At 39.5% G+C, this 18,006-nt stretch overlaps 2 protein-coding genes across 6 annotated transcripts; one reads left to right on the forward strand and one right to left on the reverse strand.

The window, feature by feature from the left end:
• The first annotated feature begins 1,605 nt into the window (after window positions 1–1,605).
• Window positions 1,606–16,125, forward strand: LOC136248766 (E3 ubiquitin-protein ligase HECW2-like). 5 transcript variants are annotated; one of them, XM_066040561.1, is made up of 29 exons: window positions 1,618–1,877; window positions 3,593–3,792; window positions 3,850–3,916; window positions 4,651–4,817; window positions 5,659–5,801; window positions 5,850–5,953; window positions 6,471–7,232; window positions 7,499–7,585; window positions 8,283–8,725; window positions 8,786–8,868; window positions 8,968–9,070; window positions 9,123–9,224; window positions 9,273–9,657; window positions 9,711–9,804; window positions 10,038–10,133; window positions 10,186–10,355; window positions 10,655–10,859; window positions 11,509–11,588; window positions 11,639–11,738; window positions 12,339–12,425; window positions 13,588–13,767; window positions 13,916–14,029; window positions 14,255–14,407; window positions 14,460–14,558; window positions 14,614–14,740; window positions 14,792–14,938; window positions 14,987–15,095; window positions 15,484–15,694; window positions 15,928–16,125. In XM_066040561.1, the coding sequence occupies exons 1-29, from the start codon at window positions 1,700–1,702 to the stop codon at window positions 16,037–16,039; spliced, it is 4,908 nt and encodes a 1,635-aa protein (XP_065896633.1). In that variant the 5' UTR covers window positions 1,618–1,699; the 3' UTR covers window positions 16,040–16,125. The 5 variants fall into 5 exon arrangements, with proteins under 5 accessions (XP_065896638.1, XP_065896637.1, XP_065896634.1 ...); XM_066040562.1 differs by lacking the exon at window positions 15,928–16,125 and having other exon boundaries at window positions 1,612–1,877; window positions 15,358–15,488; XM_066040563.1 differs by lacking the exons at window positions 1,618–1,877; window positions 3,593–3,792; window positions 3,850–3,916; window positions 4,651–4,817 and having other exon boundaries at window positions 5,665–5,805.
• On the reverse strand, window positions 16,008–17,981 carry LOC136248767 (EH domain-containing protein 3-like). The gene has a single exon (XM_066040567.1). The coding sequence runs from the start codon at window positions 17,919–17,921 to the stop codon at window positions 16,152–16,154; it is 1,770 nt and encodes a 589-aa protein (XP_065896639.1). The 5' UTR covers window positions 17,922–17,981; the 3' UTR covers window positions 16,008–16,151.
• Between the last annotated feature and the right edge of the window lie 25 nt (window positions 17,982–18,006).

Below are 18,006 nucleotides of genomic sequence, written 5' to 3' on the forward strand. Positions count from 1 at the left end.
TGAATAAATATTAATCACATAATTTGTATAACCTGGGAATGGCGGCTATACATAAATGAAATAATTGTATACAAAGTATTATTTTGATTTCTAACTGCAATTATGTTTTGTACATATGGTGGTTAGCTATATCTAATCCCATGCATAATTAAATCATCCACACTTCAATGTCTAGTCTAGAAATACTCTTTAAAAGTTCAACACTCTACATAATTTCTAATTCCTTCTCACACTAATAAATCTGTTAATTAATGCATGGAAATTTATATGAATGCTCTATTAAAGTATATAGGTGACTGCTCTATTAGAGTATATAGGTGACTGCTCTATTAGAGTATATAGGTGACTGCTCTATTAGAGTATAATATTATAGATGATGTTCTATTACTGTATACCAGCATTGGTATTTGCGGACCATCTCCACGATGTAATGGCAAGCTGTTAACTTGGAACATCAGTGCCATTCATGTATGCAGCATACATGGTAATGTCACTTTCATAGTGCATGAGTGTTATGCCATTCTGCTAAGTATATGCATGCAGGTAAGTTAAACAGCAGAACTAAGCTATAAAAGGCAATTACACTATTGATAATGCTTACCACACACTAACTATATGCATTAAATGTACACTGATACATGTATATGGTAAGGATCTAACAGTTATTTGAAATGCACGCTACTGTGGCACAGTATAGTATTCTCACATGTATTGCCTACGTATATGGTTCATGTGTACCCTTTATCCTGCCTATTTATCATCAACTTGCTTAAAGGCTAATACTCATTCATATTAGCATATACAAAAGGAACACTAAAGTGTTAGTGTTTGGAAATACAACTAGGTGTACAATGCCAAAATGGTGCATGGCCGTATGAAAAATCATACGCAATGGAAAAGAAAACTGTCCTATACATGCAGAACTTTATTGCCCTATGAACTACTTAACTTCTTCAGTTACAAAAAGTTTAATATAAACTGCATGAGCTTAATATGGCTATATAGTAGTGCATGGTAAACACTTGGATTCTAATTGCAGCTATATACTGGGTATATATAGTGAGTTGGAACAATTTAATGCACCAGCTTTGAATATACTGCTGCATTTTAAGAGCTGTAGGAACCAAATGTACTATATTTGCTGAATGTTTACAGTGGGAACAATACTGATGATACAAAACCAAACCATACACTTTGCATGAATTGCTAAGTTTGTAATATAGCTAAAAGGAGACAAATTTATTTATGTGTGTAACTTATGTGTTACCATTGAAGATGGCAAAATGGGAACCTCACATGGAGTACCTTGGGATTAGTTCGCATTGATAAAAAATGATCATTGTTAAGAATTTTTGACTGAACAAGGCAGAATGTAGCTATGTGTATTTCCGAGTGTATGATTAAGTACACAATAATACTCTATATAGCTTGTTGTATTATCATTTTAAAAATGTAAGTATAGTTTCATGGCCAGCCGTGATTGGCTAGTCACACACCCCTGTATCAGTGGTGTAGTAGTCTCGTGCCCAGACCCCACCCACTGCGTTGAATAGTACTCAACGCAGTGGGTGGGGTCTGGGCACGAGACTAGTGGTGTAGCTGTCCTTATGCCATCTCTGACTCACGTGAGAGCATCCAGATAGCCACGGGAAATACCCGTTTATTCCAGTAAGAGAGTGAGAAGCTGAGTGAGTAGTTGATGGAAGAGGGTCCGCCACAGGGGGATATCAATCCTCTATTACGAGCAAATGGGGTGACTGGGATAGCGTTACGGTTAGATGTTAGTGAGGTCGAGGTGGGGGATGAAGTACTGGTCACGTGGAATCTCCCAGATATTCTACCAGGTCAGCGAGACTGGATTGGAATGTACAAACTAGGTGAGTGTATACAAGCTTGTCTAGTGTTCTTGAGTGATGTGGTAACGTACTAATACTGAATGAGTGACTGGGATTTGATTTGATTTATTGTTTAACTCCACACACAATCAGCCGTTCCTTGCAAGAGTGGTAACCAGAAATAGTTACAGAATACAAAAAAAAAAAAAAAAAAGACAGCTAAGCACATTGTAGGATTGTGGTTAAGTTGAAAGATCAATGAGCAAGTTTGAGGCCAACTTCAGTTTAGCCAATTTAGCACATTCAGCTTCACCAGCTGCCAGGGGGTGCCACATTGGTGTGTGCTGTAGGTAGATCTGCGACCATAGTCAAAGTCTTGACCAGATGCTGAAATTTCACCTTGACCTGTAACTAAGAACCTTTTCTATCTTTGACCGACGACTTAGCAATGATATTTCAGTACTTTTTGATTGTGGATTGGAAATTTTGACTGTTGACTCAGCACAAATTTGGTGGTCTTGACCTTTGCAGAGTGAGTACCTGTATATCACCCCCCTTGAACTGAGCACTGTAGAGAAGTTGCGTGAAGTGTAATCTAGCTGGTGAAATAGGCAGTAAAATGTGACATCTGTCCATTTCTTAGCTTTGTTTTGTAACTTGTTGAGATGTAACAAATTACACAGGATGATTTATCTACTATTATCATGAGCCCTCCCCAGTGCTATTATTAACTATTGAAATCTAAGTATGGTTGTATATTAATGGCTGTGAACCAAAAGCTGTCCATAGCTGACAGACAACACGGAGTATATTTTGTACTATTTCTAATGTCACACATGATCTAGAACATACTCCATTGTTAATGGACTAAATCTGCAGTACTTCCAAATGATTAAAGTGTTCTCACTTTGTTATGTGCTTATAACTAATACATGCACTGAGTGAATAAGACTAACCAAAAAGAGTATTGGACGGTGTATTTGTCTGTGAATAGTAATTGTTTCAATATGGATGACCTATCTCTTGACATGGTCACTATAATGAGGTGGTCTTATTAATGAGGTCATGAAGTACACCTTAACTATGTTTGGGACCTACTTGACATGGTCACTATAATGAGGTGGTCTTATTAATGAGGTCATGAAGTACACCTTCTGACCTAGCTACTTGACATGTGTACCAAAGCTATTGCAACATGGCCCTTGTATAGTGGTGGTCTTTGCAAATACTTGGTGTTTAGAATTGCAGCCACAAAGTGTGGTATTACTGTAGCATATTTGACCTTTTTCTTCCATTTCAGTTTTCCATTTTAGTTTTCACTTTCCATTTCCACTGTTATCAGTTACCTGTTTTGATGTCAAGTTCCCATCGGCTCCTCAGACGCTGCAAGCAGTCTGTGGATCAAGTCACCAGCTGGTCTGGGATTTTTTCTGCATTCAACAATGTTTTACATGTTTTGACTCCCTGTTGCACAGGCCTTCTTTGTCGGTCCCTAGTGGAATAGAAATTGAATACAAGATGTTGGCTCCCCTGTATTTACTGGGTTTCTTAGTAGTGGCATTCTTGCAGGTCACTATTGTGATGATTATGGTACCATCCATAGAGACATGTAATGTGGTTGTGTATGAGGTAAATTAAAACATAGTGCTGTGTGGGATTTGGATAAGAGTAAGAAATTCAGTTCTACCTTTGATTACTTGAATTCCCCTGTTATCTAGTCCATTATTTTCAGCTGTTATTATTTTGTATTGTGGTAGATGAGGTCCTCATTGAGAACCATCTGGAGGTGAAAGAACGTGGTCAGAACTACTCACAATATGGCAGTATTCAGTGGAGGATTAACAATGAGGGATTGTTCTCAACCTGTTACACCAATATCATCTTCTATTACTATGCTGCTGATAGTAGACAAATGATCGGCAGTAGCAGTATCCTCACCGTAGTCAACCCATCTTATGTAAGATAATGAAGTGTACTAAATGTATGATAACATATTGATGTGTTCCTATTGTAGTCACTTGTGGATGATATCCAACGAGCCGACCTTGATCCTAACACCCTCATGTCTGTCACTGTGTCAGGTAGGTGTGTGTATTGTGCAGTTTAACCAATACAGTATGGGGTAGAGTCCTTAATGCGAGTGGTGATCCAGTGGTGACTACCTAACAAAGTAAGTACAAAAAACTTTGGCAATCTAGTCATGAATGATTCCAAGTGTAAGTCATGAACCTAGCGACCTACATGTGGACACTGTAGGACATATATTTGTAGGATTATGAATTTAATGTTCATGAACAGTGTGCAGGGTTGTCATGAAGTGAGGTATGTACTTTACAAACAGGAGCATGTTGATCAAGAACATGTTGATGACAGCTCACAAGCTGTTTGCAATCAGTGAGGCTGAAATTTTGATGCACATTGCAAAGTTTTTTGTGCACTCTATACCTTAATAATTATTCAGATCCAGCTGTTGTGGCTCCTTAGGTACTTATCTAGGCTGCACATTACTCGGGGGATCAATGGCTTGAGTTTGTTTCTGCATTGAACAGAATGTCATATTTCAGGCTGTCAGCTTCCTTTTACAAATCCCTAGCCTGCAGTGATCCGATTATCTATCTGTGACAAAACACATACACATGGATGTGTATCCTATCGACATAATAGTATCTGCACATATAATGTGGTATGTGTACAACTGTCTACAGTGCCTCCACACACAGGAGTGTACACACATTTTCAAAACATGGTGCCATGACCTGTCCATTTGGTTTGTTGTTCTTGCTGTGATGACGTATATGTTGTATGTTTGCTGTAGGCTTGTCTGCTGCAAGTCTTCGTTGTAAAGTGTTTGGATCTAACCCTGATCCCTACGTGAAGCTGGTAGTTACTCCAGGAGCTCGGCTACCCAAGTTGTCCCATCATGGTCAACTAAAGGTGTTACCATCTTGTACCAATACTGTCCACCCACATTGGAATAACACAGTGAGTATAATCTAGTGAATCAATTGTACTTATTGAATACATGAGGCTGTAATTACATCAACTAGTATACATAATGGAGAAGAGAGTCTCTAACTTTGCTGGCCTGTATAAGTTCTCGGGTTGAACATAACAAGAACAAGATAAATAGCAGCTGAAATTACTGAGAATTTAAAGGAAGAATTAGTTTGATTGTAGTTTCTTGCAGCTGTTATTTGTGTTTTTGTCATGTTCCTCCTGAGGACCCTTACAGGCTCATATCTACTGAACTATTGGCAAGTTAGAGGAGACTCTCTTCACCATTGTGTACTCTTGAGAAGAAATAACAGTCTGTAGGAGTTTATATAGTCTGCATGCATACATCACGTTTGGGAGCAGTTGTTACTTACTATTGATCCAGAAACATTTAAATGTAATAGACATTATGTTTTCATGAGCTGTATTGTATCTTAACAAGCCATCATGAAAAGATTTGTTGATACCTTCCCTCTTCCTTAAAACCCCTTGTCACAGTGTCTCACACAAAGCTACGCTACAGTGGATATTACAAGTCATATCCCTGTGAATGACGATCTACTCACGTCTTTTGCCTGAGGCTAATACAAAATAGGGAATTTGTTGCTGCGAACTGCTTCGAATTACATGTTTGCTAAAGTTAAAGTTAACTCATGCATAAATTTTTTGAAGCACAATATGTATTTGTACCTAATACTGTTGCTTGCTTACTTGGAGATACTTGTACTAAAACACTTTAGACTCCATTCCTGGCATTTGTGTGATAGAGTACTATATGAGACTGTGTTCCAGGATTAACATACTAATTCATTCATTTCCATTACTGCAGAATATTGAGCTAGTAGTGTTACCTACGGACATTTTGGAGGTTGATATTCGAGACAAGTTCAGTGTCCGCCATTTCTCTCTTAGTCATTTCTTGGGTAGAGCTAAAGCTCCAGTACATCAGTTTGTGAGATCTGATGGCTCCTGGTAGGTATGTCACCATCATCATTTAGTGTATCATCATCACTCTCATAGTTCATTGACATTTCGTCTGGGTCATCGGCTGGCTACTGATCGTGTACAAGGAAGTGTTACCATAACAATTACTAACAGTGGCCATGGCAACCCACCACCCACTTGTAAGACAATACACTACTACTACTATTATAATGTTGTACTGTGTTGGTCATTGTGCACTGCATATTACAGCTACTCTAATAAGCCACTAGCTACTGTTGTACACAGACTTGTTTCTATCTATAAGAGTGACTGGTGCTATACATGTTACTGTATACATACAAACTTTCAAGGGACAATTGTTTGGCTGTTCTGTGAAGTATTCATCTAATGATTATAAGGATTGACTCAATGCTGTTATAAGGAAAATGAGTGACCCTCAAAATATATAACCACGAAAATTACGTATCTTGAAAATTGGTATGTATATGATGATAATAGACATTTATTTATAGCAAGGTACTTTTTATAGGTAAATATGCTGTCAAACTGTTGGTAGCCAAATAAAAGTATTATTTTTAAAATGGCTAGCTTGATATATCTAGTACGAAATTTTTGTTTTTGGTGGACTTCCTTTATTGTGTTCTAGTTCTACATTGTTTTTAGTATGTGTGTAAAGTGTTGACTGTATTGTTCCAGTGGACACTACTAGTTCTGTAGACAACTGGATTGAGGACAGTGTTATGATCACTGCTGAACACTTACGTACTGACAGCTGTCATCTACCCGTTGATCATCACGACATACGTGATGACCACACTGTCGTGATAAGGACACGTGATGAATCTGCCCCTGGGGAGGCTTTAGTATCCCCACCCCCTGTGAGTGAAGAAACAATGACATCACCACCCCCAGATAGTGGGGCTACAATGGAAGCAGAATCCCCCAGGCTTGATATTACATCCCCCAGGGGTGAAAATTCACCAATATCCTCACCCTTAGTTATTTCAACAGTGGATGTACATCCCCTCAGGGGTGAAGAGACAATGTCATCATCACCCCCAAAGAGTAATGCTACACTGACTCTACCACCCCATGAGGGTGAGGAAAACAAGACGTTATCTTCAAGTGTTATCGAGACTCCAGTAATGTCACCTGAGGAGACCATGTCACTGTTATCCCGTTCAAGTAGGGAGGAAATGACATCACCACCTCGAAATGGGAAGGCATTGTCACAGTATCAGAGACTCTGGTCTTGGGATGATGCTGCTGCAACACCAATTAGATCCCTCCCTCCACCAACCCAATTCAGACGTGCAGCAACTTGTAGGAACAGACCTCGTCCTCACCAACAGCAACAACGGCAGCTCAACGTAGCAGTATTAAGGAGAGGTGGAGGAGGGAGCTTCCATACTTCATCATTTCACCATTCTGGCCATCACAGCTTAAACCTTCCTCCTAGTAAGTTTGGATTGTATTTTGTATAGCAGAAACTAACTCTACAAATAAAGGATTCAACCTCCACAATGAGGATGAAAAGTTTAATCCAAGGCTCCATACATCTTTACCTCTAGAATCTAACTCTGTATTACAGCAAAGTAATTTGGTAATAAAGTGCCTGTGAGCCTAGTGTATTGTGTGTTGCTCACTTGCCTATGCTGTTTAATCAAACAGTAAACATTTGTCATTACCTTCAACACTGTCTTAACTATTTTATATTATATTAGACTGGGACATGAGGATGGACAGTGCTGGCCGACATGTTTATGTTAATCATAGTGACCGATCTGTGACCGCTGACCATCCATCATTAAGTGAGTGTGCAGTAGCATGGATGAATATATTGTAGTGTGTTTGGATTAGGATTAGGATACACCTTATACAGTTAGGATATTAGGATACACCTTATACAGTTAGGATATTAGGATACACTTTATACAGTTAGGATATTAGGATACACCTTATACAGTTAGGATATTAGGATACACCTTATACAGTTAGGATATTAGGTTACACCTTATACAGTTAGGATATTAGGATACACCTTGTATAGTACAGTTGATCCTCAAGCATCTTTGCTCCTAGAGTTAGACAAAAGTGTTGAGGTGCCTCCCTATGTGTCTCAGGTAATGGTAAAAGTGTTCAGATAAGTGTTTGGATGACTGAAGCCCATACATTTATATACAAAGCTCTGGTTGAAAAACTCTAATAGAACATACACCTGTACTCTAAAATATTTGAATAGAACGGTCAGGTAACTGAGAGCCTACATTGCTCCATTCAATTACTCAATAGAACACACACTAGCAATGAAATGCTCTAATTGAACAGTCAGTTTGGTGTCAGCTACATAAACCACCAACTAAAAAACAATGTCTTCAGCTGCTATTCACATACATGGTCACATCTCTTTGTTGCACCATTATCATAGAACCCAGCAACACATTGACTACACACAGATATTCTGTGAGGTCACAAACTCTATTGTAATGATGATCTTCTCATGTATAGCATCACGTCAGAGTAGCATCGTATCATGTAGTCGTCAAGGCAGTGTCAACGAGGAGTTGGGACGATACAACGAACGAGTCAACTATCAACATGCTAGTACACTACATTTGTACAAGGACATTGAAGAAGAAGAGCTGATTAGATCAACCAGTACAACTGGTGATCAATTAGCTGATCATAGTGGTAAAGGTATTGATCAAGCTACAGAAAACACTACTACAGAACATGATCAACGTACACCTGAGAATAATCAGCCATCAAATCAAGATGATCAATCAGCTGTATTAATAACAGATCAAACTACAACAAGTATATCTGAGTCAGACACAGCAAAGACACTTGAGAGGACACCAAGTGTTGAGCCAACTGACGCAGCTTCTCCGGCCTACCAGTTTATTACATGGCACGATGTGTATGCTTATATGAGAAGTGAAGGAGTGAAAGTCAGTTGAAAGGACCTCACCTTGTGTTGTGTGTGATTGTGGGTTTGCATTTTGTCCCAGGAAATTGGTGATGAATTTTTCTCCAATTTACCAGTGGTAAAATTATTTCAACATATCAGAGCAAATCATTCTACTTTTAAAAAGTATGTGTAACACACATGGACACATACATAGCATATCTGTACAGTATTTGAAGTGTAAACAGCTACTCTGTGTCCTGTATACTTGTTCATTTATTCTAGGTACCAGCACCATCCCAAGTTGATAGCTTGCCTCAACAAGTTTGCTCAGACAGATTGTGAGCTGCCAAACAATTGGGAGAAGAGACTGGACCAAAATGGCAGAGTGAGTGTCATTGTGTCACTATTTATGTCCACACCACCCCCTCACCCCTCAGGCAGTGTATGTCAACCACAATAACCGATCTACTTCATTTGTTGACCCACGTCTACCTTACCCTGGAAACAAACTTGTGAAATCATCATCTAAAGCTAACTGGGTAAGAAGGTAAAAATACAGGCTTGTAGTAGTGAACTGTCATTAACAGCGTACAGCAGCCCGTGATAGACTAGAGGGAATTGGAGCTAATACTAGAGCTAATAATACTACCTCTATTAACACCAGTACCACAACTACTAGTACAACTACTAATACAACAATCACTACTACTAGGACATTGACACGTCTACCAGCTGATGATGATGACGATTCTCTTGTGTTAGGGGGGCGACCACGCTCTCACAGTTTGCCACTACCAGAGCAAACTCTGAGAACTCGAAACAGAAGACGACAAGTACTGCCTTCAAATCAAGATAGAATCGCTCCAAGACTTGAGAGTTTATCATCAGGTCTGGCAGATAACAGACCTAGGCCTGCCCAACATACAAACCAGACTGATGACGAACCTGCTAGTGATGAAACTGAGGAAGAAGGTTTGGATATTATCTAGTAGTTGGTGTTGTGATTATCATGTGGTTGATGATAGTGTATCAGCGTCGTGTGGTGGAGTTCTTGAGGCAGGACAACATTTACAGCATTATCTCTGATCGATATGATGGCCCCATCACTGAGGACTTGAGGTAGATCATATATGGTGCTAATACATGGTCACATAGGGGTCCTAGGTTACTCTGTAGCATTACCAAGTTTAAATCTGACCTTGTTACTAACAGGCTCCTACTGGTCTGTCCTGTGTGTGTCCATAAACAAGGAACAAACTTGTTACAAAAGACGTATTGTGCAAGGCATATAAATTAAGCTTGAGTGATTACATCATCCATCGCACTCACTATCCTTGTGTGATATTTTGTAGGATGGCAATAGATAACATAGCTGAGGTTGGTCCTGATGCTCTAAGGTCACTAGATAGTGATAGTGAAGTGACCTTTCAGTTGGGACTGATATTCAGGTAATGGTGACCATGTGATCTTGTTATGATGTCATCATTGTTTATTATACAGTTTGTTTGAAGACGCTATTATCCATCGTCAGAGGTTACCAACTATGCCATCACCTCGGAGACATATTTCTCCTCCTCCAGCCCTACCACGCCCTTCCACGCCTCCACCCCGCCCATCTACACCGCCACCACCAGAAACTCTTGAGCCATTGTCACAAGAACTGCTTGAATGTAAGTCACTAATACTTGAATGTAAGTCATCATACTTTATTGTTCCCTCACTAATCATCTCAAAACATTTGTATCAGGTACGTGTGACATCTAAGCTGTGATGGATAATAGTATGCAATTGTATAGTGTAAATCAGCTACACAAATTTTATGCGCTCAATTGATTGGTAGCATTCAAAACAAAATAGATAGTGTTCATACTTAACCTATTTGAAAATTACATTTTTGTATCTAACTTTATCTTTTCTCTACAACGCTTGACCATCAGGTAAATGTACTTGAACTCTTTTATTTATACAGCTACTTCCATGACCCAGTTTGGTTTCACTGAGGGAGCACTCAATCGGTTCTTTACTCGTGATGACATCACTGAAGTCCTACAACTTGCTGGGTACATGTCCACTACAATAACTGGCATGTTACGCACTATTGCATCATCTGGTATGGGGGGCTTGTTATCGCAAGGTCATCATGATACCATCAGAATACTGAAATTTGTCATCGAGTAAGTAACTTCGGCAAATAATGTACAGTGAATCTACTGTATGTTATGTGCCTGTGTCACTATGCTGTGTAGTCACATATTATGTCATAAGGTAGTATGGGACAGGGAGTACTGGTGACACAGTATAGTACAGACACAGGGTGTAGTGACACAGTATAGTACAGACACAGGGTGTACTGGTGACACAGTATAGTACAGACACAGGGTGTGGTGACACAGTATAGTACAGACACAGGGTGTACTAGTGACACAGAATGGTAACAATAACTTCATTATAATGGTCACCACTGATAATGATAGCATTCTTTATAAAAAAGAATCTCTTTTAAACAATGCATAACAATAAAGCCTTACATGAAGGGTTGTTTATGAAGCATGCTATTATTATCAAAGGAATCACTGCCTCTCTATAAAGGAAAGTTTCTGAAATTTTTATAGACCTCTACCATACAATTTACTCTGAGAAAGAACAACATTTGTATAACAGTCAAGTTTGTCAAAATCGATTTGTCTAAATGTATCAGGTGATGAAATTCCATTGTATGAGGTCCGAATTTAAAGAAAGCTTAGTATACAATGAAACTAACCAAACTTAAGTTTGTGTGTAGAAATTACTCCATAGAGTTAAGAGGTTATTTAATCCATGTAGTACCCTTCTGTCGCAAATAGAGGAACACACTGGAGAAACAAGAAACACAAATATAATCCTTCATACTGACTTGCCTGCAGGTTAGTACACTTACAACACTATGATGTAATAACTTAATTGTTGTTGTTAGTTGACTTACTGACCAATGCTCAGATATTAGCCTTCTTTGTACAACCAAACATTTTTGATATACTGCTACAACGATACACCAATGTTCCACCACTGATGAGGTAACATTGCTTGTACCATGATATTTTCAAATTATAAAGCAGAAACATTTTCATAGGCTTACTACAGGGGCGTACCCAGGGGGGTTTTCTTTGGATTTTACACAGTACTTGAAACATTAAGAAATTGAAACTTCATGTTTGGAATCTGTCATGGAACAGGGCACATTTTAAACTTTTATCTTAGTTAAATAGTTTCTCAAATGATAGGAACACTTATATATAGCATTGTTCTGAATTACGATTTTGGTGAAAAAATCAAGATACTCTAATAAAGCAGTCAGGTAATATAAACTTACTCTAATATAACAGTCACTTAGCTGTAGTGGAAACCTCTTTTCAAAATTCCTGCATACGCCCCTGTACCAGTATTTGATAATGAGCAAAATAGGCACTAATTAGCAAACATTTAACATAGAGAACTTGATATTGTAAATTGTGAATTTTAAAAGCCATCTCATTACTGTATCAATCAAAATCGATCTGCTTTGTACTGACTATTGTAAAGCAAACATCATTGCAGTGTCTTATAAATAAGAGACTGTAGAAATCACATGACCTAAGTGTAGCAGACCTACTCACTGTTCACATATTGACTCATAGGATTGTTGTGTTGACAATACAGAGTGAAGGAGAGGCAGCCATAGCCAGGGGACGTTATGTTGACTCCAACCTTGCTAAGTTGATCAGGTTAGTGGGGGATAAATCATATCATGAGACTGTTTGTAGGGTGTGTACATGGGCAGGTGTAGTGATCATCAAGGTGTACTGTATATCTTATGGTGTAATGATCATCAAGGTGTACTGTATATCTGATGGTGTAGTGATCATCAAGGTGTACTGTATCTTTTATGGTGTAGTGATCATCAAGGCGTACTGTATATCTGATGGTGTAGTGATCATCAAGGTGTACTGTATATCTAATTGGTGTAGTGATCATCAAGGTGTACTGTATATCTGATGGTGTAGTGATCATCAAGGTGTACTGTATATCTGATTGGTGTAGTGATCATCAAGGTGTACTGTATATCTGATGGTGTAGTGATCATCAAGGTGTACTGTATCTTTTATGGTGTAGTGATCATCAAGGCGTACTGTATATCTGATGGTGTAGTGATCATCAAGGTGTACTGTATATCTGATGGTGTAGTGATCATCAAGGTGTACTGTATATCTGATTGGTGTAGTGATCATCAAGGTGTACTGTATATCTGATGGTGTAGTGATCATCAAGGTGTACTGTATATCTGATGGTGTAGTGATCATCAAGGTGTACTGTATATCTGATTGGTGTAGTGATCATCAAGGTGCACTGTATATCTGATGGTGTAGTGATCATCAAGGTGTACTGTATATCTGATTGGTGTAGTGATCATCAAGGTGTACTGTATATCTGATTGGTGTAGTGATCATCAAGGTGTACTGTATATCTGATTGGTGTAGTGATCATCAAGGTGTACTGTATATCTGATAGTTTAGTTAAACTGTCGTATCTGTTTTTGATGTTGTTTCTTTTCCTGACTGCCACAAACACCGAGAGATCGTTTTGCATAATGCCATTTTTAAAAATGTGTACAGTACCTTGTGTATGACTGGACACAATCAGCTTGTCAGAGTGTTAGCATCCTTATATGGAACTATATGTATGTGTCATGTCCAGGAGATTTATTCCAAATAATTGTTATATTAGATTGATGAACTAGTAATGATTATTCTGTATCATTTCCAACTAAGGTGACTCAGTAATGCATTTAATAGTGGGACACTGAGGTTGTTTCTGGGGTGGGTTAGTTATTACCTGAGTTTTCTAATAGAGTGTTTTGTACTGTTCACTGTGTTTATCGTCTGTTAGAGATTTCAATGAGGAGATCAAGGCCTTCTCGTCACCGGTCATGCCGCAGGAAGAAGAAGAACAACCTGTGATCACAGCAGTGATCCCTACCGAGCAAATGAAGAGTATCTTTTCAATAAAGCTGCAGCAGTTTCATGACAAGCTACTAAGTGCTGGCTACAGAAGCAGATCTCAAAGATCGTATGTTAACGGGGGAGGGCATCTTAATGTCTTGGAATATATATATATATATATATAATATTGCTAATTTGGACATCTAATCATTCTTATAAATGTATGATATGTAGCCCAGCACCTTGTAATTTATGTTGTTTTGTACTCACTATAGTCTCACTGTCAGCCGTGATACACTACTTCATGATGCTTATGAGGAGGTTATGTCTTGTAATTCTCGGGACCTCAGGAAAATGGTGATCACCATCTCGTTCTATGAAGAAGAAGGGTGTGTTGTGTACACTCTGTGTGTGTGCGTGTGTGCGTGCACGCGCATTACCTGTAAGACATGGTACAGCCTCATGCAGGTTACTAGTCCTGCATCAGGAGGATTTGCCTGCCTTGGGCCTTTAGTACCTCAGTAGTGCACAGGTGGGAGGCTGGGTATGCATGACCCTATGTGACATGAAAGACTTTGTGTGTGTATTGTGTATCCTACATTCTGTTTATAAAGGTTGGATTATGGTGGACCATCTCGAGAGTTTTACTTCTTTGTCTCACGAGAGCTCTTCAATCCTTACTATGGCTTATTTGAGTACTCTAGTGTTGGTTCCTACACTGTACAGGTTAGCCCACACTCTCTGGATATCCCAGATGCACTGCAATGGTGAGTGGGTGTGACTCAGCTGCTCACATGATCTTTGCACTGTGATTCACAGGTTCAGATTTGCAGGTCGTTTTGTTGGAATGGCAGTTGTGCAGGGATACCTGGTGGACGTGTTCTTTGCTAGACACGTCTACAAGGCTCTCCTTGGGAAGTAAGCTGTGTCGGTATTCCTAATAATATTATTATTCTAACTTGTTCCACTATAGACCATATTCAATAGAGGATCTACAAGTTATAGATCTGGAGTTCTTCAACAGTCTCAAGTATGTGTTAGACAATGACCCGGAGCCTCTTGCCCTCACCTTCGCAATCGAGGAACAATCATTTGGAGTTGTAAGTGGGTATTACATTTTACAACACTGCTTATTTGGGGTGTGGCTGCAGATTAAAGAGTGTGAACTGATGAAAGGTGGGAGTGGCATTGCAGTGATGGAGGATAACAAAAGACAATATGTTGATTTAATGGTGGAGTATCGTCTGAGCAAGGGCTCCACCAAACAGACTGAGGCGTTTGTGAAGGGATTTAGAGAGGTTAGTCTGAGGATGTGTGGAGTTGGTGATTGCCTTGTTTTACCAAAGATGATCCCTCCGTCAATCTTGAACTTTGATCCTCATGAACTGGAGTGGCTGATAGCAGGACAGGCACAAATTGATTTGGAGGATTGGAAGAGCAATACTACATATTGGGGTAATTGTACTCTGTAGGGAGGAAACCTGTTATAAGTTATTTCATAACCTGATTTTTGAGAACTGCACAACACCTTAATAACATTAGCATAAACTAGTCACTAGTTTTCACACCAGGATCTGTTTTTTGGAGCTGGACTTATGTGTATATCCCTGACTGCTAATATGTGGCCCTGGGAGGATATGATAAGCTATAGCGTTACAGTGTTATTGGCTTACAAAATGAAGTGAATTGAAATGTGTGCTGTTTTGTGCCATCACAGTGAATCCAGAGAGAGATATATTTCAGTCTAGAGCTTAATATCATCATCCTCATTCATTCTCAACCCTGCCTTGTGTGTTCCTGCCTCCTGAAAAAGTGACCTGTTTGAAGTGAACATTTTCTATAGGTTATGAAGAGAACAGTGAGGTGATCACATGGTTCTGGAAAGTGGTGGAAGAATACAGCAATGAGCAACGACTCCGTTTGTTACAATTTGTTACTGGAACTTCTAGTATTCCTTTGGAGGGGTTCAAGGGTCTCAAGAACTCTGACGGTAGTTACCAAGTGTTTACCATTGACATGGACTACAGTGAATATGGGGATGAAGCCTTCCCCAGGTATGTAACCTTGGCAACATTAACCATATAAACCTAACCGCATACAAAACTAAAACTATGGAATTTAGCCCAGACTTTAATTACCAGCTGCATTACAGTGCAGCAGCAGGTCCCAGTTTATTGAATATTAATCTCTAGACCTGCAATTTCTCTCAACTTAATTTTATTCCCATTTTCCCAAATTTGTTTTGTTACTCCAGTTATTGTATGTGACATCATCTATATTATTCCAGAGCCCACACTTGTTTCAATCGCATTGACCTCCCAGCATACAGCAGTCATGAAGTATTGAAGAGTAAACTGACTAGAGCCATTGAGGAAACTGAGGCATTTGGAAATGCATAATATTTATAAAATTTGAAAAATTGTATTATGTGCATACAATGGACTATAATAATCTTTTTTTAAATATAATTGTCTATACAAAGAAACGGTTACAATCACATACAACACATAATTAATCATAGTGGTCTATAGAGTAGCCAGTGTAACCACCCCCACTGGTTGAAGTGTGTGCAGACATTGTGTCGTCCTCATTGTCCATATCATCCTGGCCATAGTCTTTGTATAGAGAACCAGTGTAACCTTCTGTAGAGTGAGAGTACTCCACATCTGGTGGAAGAAGTTGTGTTCTCTTTGATGGAGGCATCAAGTGCTGTGGTAGCTCCTCAGGTAGGTCTTGTCCTTTAAGCTTCTGCTCAATTAGAAATTTAGCAACAGCAAATTCATCTCTATCTAGCATGCCATCTTTGTCTATGTCTGCTAAGTTCCATATTCGACGTAAAACTGAGTTGGGTAGCTTTGATCTGACCATTTCTTCTCGAGCCATTGAGCCACTGATCTTGCCATGCACATTAGGGCCAAGCTTTTGAAACATCACATCATATTTTGTAATCTCTGAGGAAACCAGCCATCCATCGTCATCATTTGCAGCATGCTTTGACATGGAGTAAGTGTCTGAGAAGGGATCAGTACCTCCACTGCCAAATGCCCCTCCTTTGATGCGAAAATCTTTTGCCACCTGTTCTTCTCGAGGGATAAGCTTCAACACTCTCGTAATGTCGTCAGCTAGTAAGCTATCCACATCATCAATATGAGACTGGTTCAACTTGGGAAAAGCTTTAAAGTCATACTCGGTCAGTTGCTCTTGCATCCTCTTCACATTGGGAAAATCTCCAATTGGTAGCTGCTTTTGTTTCTGAATGGCAAAAAAGATGTTAGCAAGATTAGCAATCAATTCATTTTTCTTTGCTTGCTGTCCAAACCAGGAAGGCATTTCTGATCGCAGCTGGTACAGAATGAACGCATGAACCTTGGCCAATCTTGATCGTTTGATCAAGTCGTTGACTTTTCTGACAGCTGCAGTGCGAGGTAGAGATTGGATGTCTGCAAACAAGTCATCTTGTTCAGCTTCAAACAATTTTCTGTTCTCGTCAAACTGCATTGGCCTGTCCCAGAAGGAACCAATGTAAACCCGAGCCACCTCTGGTGTCTGCATCACCTTTCCCAGTGACCACATCAAAGCCCCATACACCCTCATCAATTGCTGGGTTGTTACCATGTCTGCCTTGTTCAAGACAATGCGAATCTTGTCATGCATTCTTTTGATCACATTAATGACACGTTGAAACTCGTCAGAAATATCCAACTTGTGAGCATCAAAGAGGAGAATGATCCTGTCTGCTCTTTCAGCAAACCACTCTATTACAGCCTCAAAATCATAACCTCTGTGGAGTCTCTGCTTCTCCCCCGACAGTATTCCTGGGGTGTCAATTAGAGTGATGCTCTCCAAGACTGGGCTAGGTAACATGGAACCCTCAAAGCGACTCAGGAAGGCATTACCAAACTGTTGAAGAGCTCTAAACTGCTTCTCAGGGTTAACAGCTAAGGCGTTGCCAGGAGTGACCTGTTCATGCGGTCCGTGCATGATGGCCATGAAACGATCCGTGGTGGGCTCTGGTCCAATTCGACAACCGGGAAAATCTCTCTCGAGTAGGTAGCGTATGAATGTAGTCTTCCCTGTAGAGTACTGGCCAATTAAAAGAACCATTGGCTTTGCGTCAAAGTCACCATCATTTAAATATGGAGAGTGAAACTCGCCAAATTTGTATGCTTCTTCTAGAGGGCGCAGCTTGGATTTGTACATCTTCTTGAGTCCATCCACGACACTTCTGAACACCTGCTGGTGTTGTTCTCTTTTAGTATCTTTCTTCAGCCAAGAGAACATGTTGCTCGACTGTTCACCACCTTTAGCAAATTCGAAATAACGCACATGTCACGTGTTTAACTTTCATAAGCACCACAAATTTTAA

The sequence above is a fragment of the Dysidea avara genome, chromosome 3 (genome assembly GCF_963678975.1).
Source record: "Dysidea avara chromosome 3, odDysAvar1.4, whole genome shotgun sequence".
NCBI lineage: Eukaryota > Metazoa > Porifera > Demospongiae > Dictyoceratida > Dysideidae > Dysidea > Dysidea avara.

What these genes read in the sequence shown, in the direction of transcription:
- LOC136248766 (XM_066040561.1), top strand. Translation starts at nt 1,700, where the DNA reads ATGGAAGAGGGTCCGCCACAGGGGGATATCAATCCTCTATTACGAGCA. An exon ending in TGAGAAGTGAAGGAGTGAAA is followed by an intron (nt 8,726 to 8,785) that starts GTCAGTTGAAAG and finishes ATTTTGTCCCAG; the next exon opens with GAAATTGGTGATGAATTTTT. An exon ending in TGATGAAACTGAGGAAGAAG is followed by an intron (nt 9,658 to 9,710) that starts GTTTGGATATTA and finishes GGTTGATGATAG; the next exon opens with TGTATCAGCGTCGTGTGGTG.
- LOC136248767 (XM_066040567.1), bottom strand. Translation starts at nt 17,921, where the DNA reads ATGTTCTCTTGGCTGAAGAAAGATACTAAAAGAGAACAACACCAGCAG.